This window comes from Sinocyclocheilus rhinocerous, unplaced genomic scaffold (genome assembly GCF_001515625.1).
Source record: "Sinocyclocheilus rhinocerous isolate Xijiao unplaced genomic scaffold, SAMN03320098_v1.1 scaffold2824, whole genome shotgun sequence".
Classification (NCBI taxonomy): domain Eukaryota; kingdom Metazoa; phylum Chordata; class Actinopteri; order Cypriniformes; family Cyprinidae; genus Sinocyclocheilus; species Sinocyclocheilus rhinocerous.
This window is the reverse complement of record NW_015648612.1, coordinates 104,322-114,189: the sequence shown is the minus strand read 5'-3', so window position 1 is coordinate 114,189 and position 9,868 is coordinate 104,322. Positions and strand designations below refer to the sequence as shown.

Sequence of the window (9,868 nt, the reverse complement as noted above, 5' to 3'; positions counted from 1 at the left end):
TTATGGATGATCAGAAGCTGATTTCCTCAACAGACCTGGTCTTCCTTCTGGTCGGGATTGTCTATCTCGGAAAGCAATGGCAGATGGAGAACAGCCATCTTTTGAAATTCTTTTTGAATTCATGCAGTACCAAAAAGTAATCGTGGCAATAGTAATTAAAAGAAGGAATGTTCTAACGATGGAAAGAATTACAAAAGTCATCATCTGTTCTGCTAAGTCAGCACCTGAAATAGACAAAATTGTGGATATAATGTAAACACACCATAAAAGTGCTACTTTTTAAACAATTAATTCTTGAAGAACATACCTATAACGTCCAGTTTGGTGTCATTCCAAAACAGCATCTCCCCACATGCAGCAACAGTGCAGTTGTAAGTCCCAGAATCAGAAAGTTTAAGGTCTTTCTTAGAGAAGCTGTAAACGCATCTACGTGCTCTAAAACCAGCTTCAGAGCTCCACTCACACTGACCAATACTCGTTCCATGTGCGCCAATAAATGTTGGGCGAGATTCTTCTGATTCCTGTATGATCCAGTACACACTGTTGTTTCCCACACATTTCTTATTTAAAACTGTGCAGGTAAGACTCACTGAATCTCCACGATGTGATGGAATTAAAGCAGGTTGTTTTATAACAGTGTAGCTTTTCAACCCTGCATGAAAAATTCCATTATTGAGTGAGTTTTATGTAAGATGTATAGAATACCCATGTACATTGTATTCCAATATTGCACTTAAAAGTTATAGCATAGCTTTACCACCACTATAAACTCTTAAACATAAAGTTTCTTTATTGGCATTGACAGTTCCATGAAGTGCTTTAAACATCTATGGAACCTTTTCCCTTCCACAAAAGGTTCTTTAAAATGGAAAAGGGTTCTTTAGATTATTTACAACAAGAAAAAATGTTTCTTTTAAAAACTGTTCACTGAAAGGTTCTGTTGGGAACCCAAATAGTTATTATATTGCATTGCTGCCAAAACCTCAAAATAACTCAATATTATACCTCAAATATTATAAATAACTCTACAATTACTCAAAATTATAATTACCTTCAACTATCAATTCTGTCCCTTTGACAAATTCCATTACATTGGAATAAGCACTTCCACAGTAGTATGTAGCAGAGTCTGAGAGCTGTATGTTTCGTATCACCAAATGATGTACACCCTTGTCATTCAGCACAGAGAAGCGTGAACTATTCTGGAAATTATGGTAAAACCGGGCTTTGTTGTCATACTTGTAAATGGTGGAGATGAGCCTGGGATTCTGTCCAAGTTTATGCTTGTACCATGAGAAATGCATGGCCACTTGGCTTTGGTAAGAGCAAGACATATTAATGGTTTCTCCCAGTTTGACAAACACAGGTGGGTTATTTAGGTGCGATGCAGTAAGGCCTAAACAAAAATATTAAAAGTAACAAGCAAAAAATTGTTTAGCTTAAATTAATGTAAATACAGTTTAGTTCTGACATAAAAGACAGTTCAACTCACCGATTAGAAAGAGAAGCAAAAATCCGAAGTTTATCATATCTGGATGGATTTATCCTAAACTAGAAAGAAACAGGTGAGCAATGACAAAACGAACATCACCAGAGATGCAATGAATGATGTGAGCAACCAGTAGGATGTGTTTGTCAAAAAGTGCTGTACCATGTATTTTTTTTCCACTGATCTTTTCTTTCAGAGATGATTTCATAATCTACTTTTAATTTCTCAGACAAATAACTGCACATAGGTACAGCACCTACCATCAGTAAATACCTTTATATATGCAGTTTTTAAAAGAAGAATGTTTAGGGAATATTATTTCTAAAAACATGACAGTCGATCGCCAGGAGCAGGGTTGGGCACCCCTGCTCTAGACCAATAGCCTTGTGGCTTCACAGGTACACATCACATAGTGTAGTATAGTTTCTTTGGGTGAATTGACTTCAAATAACTCAAAACGACACTTGACAAAATTCCTTCTATCTTTTGAAATACCTGAAACATCATCACTTGAGTAATGCAAATTTCTGCACGGTACCTGCAATGTCTGACAGCTTCATAGTACAAGGGTATGAAAGGCTATATAATATCATAATGTGTAAGGTTTTAATATGTTAAATAACTCATACACTTCAAGTCTTTATTTATTGCGCAGAGAGGAGTGTTACACCTCTGCAAAATGAAACAGTAATAACAAATAAAGGTGTTTATCATCTGTCTTTCTTTAATACTCATAACATTCATTTGCAATAATGCTTTTATCTGTGGTTTATTAGAGTAAAATGTGATTTAATTTTAAATATATGCAGTTTTTAAAAGAAGAATGTTTAGGGAATATTATTTCTAAAAACATAGACATAAAGGCAGTGTGCTAGTTGTGGTTTTCTGCTGGTCATGTGGTAACTTGACCTTCTTAAGTTCTAAGTAAGTGTTTCTTGACTGCATACATAGCAGATGAAGGGAAATCAACATGTGATCATAAAACTGTGCAGTCATCAAAATTGCAGTCTGATTTTTTTTGTGAAGAAAGCAGACAGTGTAAATGTGTCAAACAAAAATCTCTCTCGACAGGTGGGAGACAGGTAATGAAGGATGGACTGAACTCAATTCTGTGATGACCACAACAAAATTACAACGACATGCTCTAGACCAGGGGTGCCCAACCCTGCTCCTGGCGATCGACTGTTAAAACCTATTCACAAAGCTGCTGAGACAAACTTTTACTAAGGAATAGAGAGAAGTCTTAAGCTCAGAGTAAAGGGCGGGGTTGACCTCGTTGCTATGGATGATGTCAGCATGCTTACTAACTATGCACACAGTGATTGGCTGATTGTCTCCGTCAGAGATTTATTCATAGAAATATTGTAGAGTGCAAAATTATGTTGCCATATTCAAATAAAGGTTTAAAAATAAAAAATGTTAATTGCCACATTCAAATAAAGATTTTAAAATGCAGGATAAGTGCCAGAAATACAGAGGATACAGATGTTGTGTATTCTGCTACTAGATAGTCCAACAATGGCACACAGTCAAATACTGTAGCCTACTAAGGTTTAAAAGCCATATGTTCATCAATACTCTAATATTTATATGCTATTACTAATGCCATACATTTAAATTGTATGTGAGCTCTGCAATGTTTAGTATTTTCGATGCAATAAAAGTTTTCAAATGCATTTGAAAGTTCAGAGCCTGACAGGAAGAAGCTGTTCAGTGTAGAATGAGACGTGCTGATGGGAACTTCAGCGGACCAGATTACACAGCTGTAAATATACACACTGAAATACCGCTCTACAAATTATTAAAATTATTATTAACTATATGCACACATTTCACGACAATGTAGTACTTTGTGAGCAGCAGCCGTATAGCCTGATCATTATGAATAATGATATTATTACTTAATATCAATTTAAAGAAAATACTATTAAAACAATATTTAAATTTGTGTAAACTATGTTTAAAAAAATCACATAAAGGCTTTCTTAAATGTCTGTGTCAGTGTGTGCACCTGTTAGCACATGAGAGCATCACAGTTTGACTGTTTTCCACCCACCAGACTGACCCCCAGCTCATCACTCACAGCCCTCACTGCAGCTCAACCACACAAACACATCACACTACATGCCTTTCACACTACTTTGAGTCTAGACCAATAGCCTTGTGGCTTCACAGGTACACATCACATCAGCTTCATAGTACAAACTGTGAAAGGCTATATAATATGATAATGTGGAAGGTCTGTATGTCCTAAAAAGTTTAAACTCCAATTTCGTGTTTTAAACTACTAGTGGCCTCATGTCTGTTTTTTTTCTGTTCGCTTCTCATTGTTTTCTTTTGCACTTGTCTCATCTCTTGTAAAATATTTCAGATTTATTATAACTGAAGGAAAGTCCAGTACAGGATGACAGTTTCATCAATGTTGGTATTTTATCCATTTTTTTTTTAATGATTGTAAATAAATGTATTAACCATTTAAGCTGAATGATTAAAGACAAAATATTTTTCCTTGAACTCTCACATCACCAGTGTGCAGTTGCACAAAGCTCCTTAAGAAAGGTAAAAATTAAATTTGAATAAAATTAAGAAACCTGTTAGTGATACACCTATAATCATAACAAAGGGTTTTTTCTTTTTACTTCTTGCCATATTTTTATATTTTATTTTTGGTTTATTTTTTATTGTGTTTTTATACGGGGTTTGTTTTTTCTTGTTATAGTGGTTTTATAAGGAAGCAAGATAATATGGAATGGACCGTTTTATTCCTGTTGTGGACGGCGTTTAATTTGGCGCAAACTCTGAGTGAGATGAAGAGTTGGGCTGCCTATTCGGCCTAATCCAGCGCGTATCCAGTGCAGCATAGATTTTCTCCTGCAATGGAATACTTTTCAAGCTAATGAACCTCCTTTGGATTTTACTTTTCCTGATCTCAGCTGTTTTGCCGAACAGTCAATTGGAAAAGGTAAATCCTCTGGCGAGTTGCCTTACAAGCCAAGGAAGCGAGGTAAGCGCGGTGGAGTACGCCAAAGACTGACAAAACAGTCTCTTTCCCGCATCCCTCTACCTTCTACCTACACTTCAGGAGTGTCAAAGTCATCAGATTGGTTGAATTCTACAGGATTTCCGGGAGACGTGCGTGTCACATTCTTTAGCGTTCCATCTGGAAACAAAGATGCCGTGACTCCAAACCCCCTCACGAAAGAAGAAAGCCGTAGTGTTTACAACTGTGACGACGAGCGCTTATCAGGATCAACTAAACGCTGGAGTTTCAAAAGTATGTGAAATATTTAAAGTTCGCGGCATAGAATCTTTAAAATACGTCAGCGAGTTTTACACACCGGTCTGTTATTGTGGTGACATTTCCACGCCCTGAAACATGACGATGAACGAAATGAACTGTGATTGGTTGTTTGACATGTCGGTCAAACGGCCTAATGGGCGGGCCTTGGCCAATGAAAGCTGCCATGGATTCCAGACCTTCAGCCGTCAGTCTGAAGGTCTGGCTACGCGAGACTAGTGCACTAGAAACGTTGAATTGCTGTCTGTGTCTTTGCGTCCTACTTGCCCCCTCGAGTTTCCACAAATATTTGTTATGGTTGTATACATTCATCCAAGAGCAAATGGGGATAGAGATTCAGAATCTATTTTGCGAGAAACTCAGAGACTGCAGTCTATATCTCCCGATGCTCCGATTTTAGTCCTCTGGGATTTTAATCACTGTCCGCTGGAAGAACTTTAAGGGATTTTGATCAGTATGTTAAATGCCCGACCAGACAGAACAAGATTTTGGATCTGCTGGGTGGGGCTGACCATAACTGTGTTCAACTCATCCCGAAGTATAGTACTGCCCTGAGGAGGACTAAACCAATTATTAAACGTGTGAAAGACTGGAATGATGAGTCCATTTTGTGCCTACAGGGGTGCTATGACTGTACAGACTGGGAAACGTTCAAGGAGTCCTGCACCAATATTGATGAACTTACTGACGTTGTCAGTGGTTATGTCTCTTATTGTGTTGACAGTGTTATTCCTGAAAAATCTGTGAAGGTGTTTCCGAATAGTAAGCCATTGGTGACCAAATCACTTAAGGTTTTGTTAATAAAAAAGAGACGTGCATTTCAGGAGGGTAACCTTCTGGAATTCCATTGGTTAAGAAAGGAAGTTAAAATTGAAATAATGAAAGCTAAGCAGTGTTATACTGGGACGATTGAAAGGCAGCTAGCAGATAACAATTTAGGCTCTGCCTGGGATGGCATGAAAACTATCGCAGGCATAAAGAACAATAGAAATCTGAAGGTGACACTGAAAAGACATACTTGTGACAGCCAGCTTGCACAAGAGTTTAATGAGTTTTATTTGATGGTTTGAAATGACATTTTACAGAGAAAAATTTATTTATGTGATGATGGTCCTGCTCCTTTTGATTATGTGATGTGCATTAATATTAATTAATATGTTCAAACACTCTAAAGCTAAGAAAATCTCTGGTCCTGATAATATATGTAGTCATGTGCTTATTTCTTGTGCAGAGCAGCTGGGCTCTATTTTCTATTATATTTTCCAGTTGTCACCCAATCTTCAGAGTGCCAAAAATTTGGAAACAGTCTACAGTTATTCCAGTTCCTAAACATAATCCCCCACAAGAGTTAAATGATTTCAGGCCTGTTGCTTTGACTTCTTTAGTTAAGTGTTTTGAAAGATTAATGAAAAAAGAACTCATCACAAAAACAGGGAATCTTCTAGACCCTTTACAGTTTGCATATAGGGCCGGTAGAGTGGTAGAGGATGCCACTGCACCTTTGCTAAATTTGATTTTTAAACACTTAGAAGGAAGTAAAACACATGCCAGAATTTTATTTGTGGATTTTTCATCTGCGTTTAATACGATTCAACACCACATTTTAGTTGACAAGCTTTTAACTTTTGGTCTTGATCTTAATAGAGTTGGGTGGATTTTTGATTTTTTTTAATAGAACACAGCGAGTAAGGGTGAATGGGCATTTGTCTGAGAAGACGTCATCATCAGTGGGGTCTCCTCAGGGATGTGTCCTTTCTCCCCTTCTTTACATTCTTAATACTGATGATTGTCATAGTCAACATAAGTTTATTTTAAAATACGCAGATGAGTCTGTTTTAGTTTGTCTTCTTCATTCTGATGAAAATGGTCACGGTCCTGTAGTCAATGATTTTGTTCATAGGTGCGATAGAACGTTCTTGCAACTAAATGTTGCAAAGACAAAAGAAATGCTCATTGATTTTAGACATAAATCTTCTGTTGTTCAGAATACTGTTATTAAGGGACAATTGAAGTTGCGGAATCTTAAGTATCTTGGCAGTGTGATTGATAATTTGAAATCTGTAGCCAATGCGGAGATGATTGGTAAGAGAGCACAACAACGACTATATTGTCTTCTCAAATTGTCAAGATTTCATGTGGATAAGACTCTTATGTCCCTTTTCTATAAATCTTACATTGAGTCCATGTTAACATTTTCTGTAATATGCTGGTATGGCAATCTTAGTGTTAAGGCTAAAAATGCTTTGTCCAGAATAATAAAGGTCAGCAGTAAAATGTTAGGTACTGAGCAGAGTAGTCGTACTGACCTATATAATAGACAGGTGATGCGGAAAGCCAATTTCATTTTATCGGCCAGTGATCATCCCCTGTACTCTTGAGTTTGAGTTTTTACCTTCTGGTTTGCGGCTTAGATTTCCTTTAGTGAAGCGTAATCGTTACAGATGCTCATGTCACGGTTGCACTAGCACATGGGGAGCAAAACACACACAAAACACGGAACAAAGTCTGACAGCTCATTTATTCCTACTGCAATATTCATGCTAAATGTAGGTAATGGTGAAGGTTAGTGGATAATTGTTGTTTTTTTGTTGTTTTTTTTGGTGGGGTGGGTGAGGTTGTAAATTGTATTATTAGGCTTGTGTTTTTGTATTATTTTTGTGCTTTTTATGTTTGTCTGTATGTCTTGCTGCAAAACTAATTGTCCTTGGGGGACATGAATAACGTTGAATGAATGAATGAATGAATGAATGAATGAATACATCCACACACATCTGTTAGATATCAACAGTGTGTCTGAAATGGTAAATGTTGGTCCTTTAGTGGTGCAAAGCATTCTGCACATGTTTTAGAAGCATTATGCATTAGCATTTGTGATTTCAAGACTTCATGTCATCACCCCCTAATCTAAGCCCACCCACCATCCAGCCAAGTGTTTTTGTAGACAAAAGAAGGATGCTGGCTATGATTTTGAAAACCACTAGAGGGCTGTAGTGAGGAACGGTAATTGCTCAGATTTTCTAATATATTTTAACTTTAAACTGCATATGAGAAGGGTTTAATACAGTGTAAAATAATAAATATGTTCTGCATACTTCATTTGACTTGCAAAGTGCATAAGCAAGCCTACTGTACAGGCTTTGGATAGGTCCAACGCCCATCACTAAGTGTAACATCATATATAGTCCAGCAGATGTGCAACCTGTTTTAGAAAATAGACAATAGGTTTCTCAAAGCAGATGTTTAACAATCTCATTTAGATGCAATATAAAAATATGGATTACAAATAATGAGCTGAAAATACAACAGATGGCCAAGCACGTATTTTAGATATTAATAGACATGTCTAAATAAATATACCAGAAAAAACTCCAAGCCTCCTTCCAAATGTACAATAACAGCCTACTACACTTCTCATTTATAAACATTGTACATGCTTACACACACACACACACACACAAAACAATGTTACAATTAATGCACACAGACGTGTGTATTTCCAAGAAAAAATACAAATTTAGTTGTAATAATATCATTAATAAATATTATTAATTTCACTAAGATATATCACATTTAGTTAATGCTTCCATTTGCTAAACTAATTCATTCAGAAAGTAACAAACATTTTCAGAGCACTGAAAAAAAAAACAGCTAAACATTATAATGCAATGAGGCCTTCATCAGAGCATATTTTGTATTGCAGCTATATCACATACGGGCCTGACCACCCTGACTGGCCTTTTCATTGATAGGTCTACAATAGTTTGTCTGTTGCAAGCCACTCCTCCTGCCAAGCATGTATTGTAGATATCCACTGATATGTCTAAATAAATATACCAGAAAAAACTCCTCGTCCCCTTCCAAATGTACAACAACAGCCTACTACACATCACATTTAATAAGTACCTCAATTTCACTTGCCCATTTATAAACACTGTACATGAGTACACACACACAAATAATGCAGGTATATCACATGCGGGCCTGACCACCCTGACTGGCCTTTTCATTGATAGGTCTACCATAGTTTAGCTGTGCCAAAAGCCACTCCTCCTTATGCATGAAACACATTGATATCGCCCACTTAATTTCCTCTTCAGCTCTGTTTTGACTCGGTGCAGAAATGTTACATATTTCAGCTGCAGCTTTATTGCTCTTTGGGACGGGTAAGAATTATTTTCCACTGTGAACTACAATACTATGATAAGAAACACTTTATAAATTTAAAATTAGGTGATATTGAAATGGGGAGACACTTATTTTAAATGAATGATATTGTTTTTTGGTGTGCTATTGTTTTAGTTTTCTTGTTTAATGATTTTCAGGTTTTCTCCAAGTTATGTTTTCTACAGCAAACATTCAGACTCATCCAGGACAAAGTGTCACTATGTGGTGTCCACACAATATCCATGTTACTGGAAATCTGTACTGGTTCAAACAATCAGACAGTGCTGTACCCATTACTATTGTGCACATGTTATACACCGAAAGTCTTCAGAAGTTTGAGCCAAATTATTTCAACAGTTTCACAAATGATTGCATCGTCATGGATCAGTTCAGCAAAAGCACCACCCTAACAATTAAGCAAGTGAAAATTTCTGATTCTGGCTTCTACTTTTGTGGAGCTACAGGTTATCACATGAAGTTTGGCACTGGAACCAGGCTTGAAGTAAAAGGTAATCTTTTTTAACCTCTCTCACTATACTCAAATTTTTATATACTGTGTATATCTCTTTTTTTCTCACTTTGTCATTAACAGCACATGTTGAAAGCTATATGAGGGTGTTTGTATAGTGTTTTGTGTGTGTGTGTGTGTGTGTGTGTGTGTGCGGTATAAACTATTATCTTATGATTCTGATTGATCAATAATAATTTTAATTCTGTTGGCTGTTAAGTATGTGAATAGTTGCATTTTCTACTTTTTGCTGTAGAATTTATTTTTGGAGGCTAAGGAAAAGGAAAACAATATCAAAGGCTCCAGATTAAAAATAAAAGTTGTTATATGACCACCTGGATTAGAATCTTGACATATACATGTTTGTACTTCTTTGCAGGAAAATGATTCAGTAGAATATGCTGCTGTG

At 36.5% G+C, this 9,868-nt stretch overlaps 1 protein-coding gene across 1 annotated transcript; it reads right to left on the bottom strand.

Moving 5' to 3' along the window:
* On the bottom strand, nucleotides 1-7,249 carry LOC107709975 (uncharacterized). Its single transcript, XM_016514649.1, has 6 exons — nucleotides 7,180-7,249; nucleotides 1,493-1,551; nucleotides 1,052-1,396; nucleotides 591-652; nucleotides 308-521; nucleotides 1-224 (listed from the first exon to the last, which is right to left on the bottom strand). Exons 2-6 carry the CDS (start codon nucleotides 1,527-1,529, stop codon nucleotides 1-3), a joined length of 882 nt encoding a protein of 293 aa, XP_016370135.1. The 5' UTR covers nucleotides 1,530-1,551; nucleotides 7,180-7,249.
* Between the last annotated feature and the right edge of the window lie 2,619 nt (nucleotides 7,250-9,868).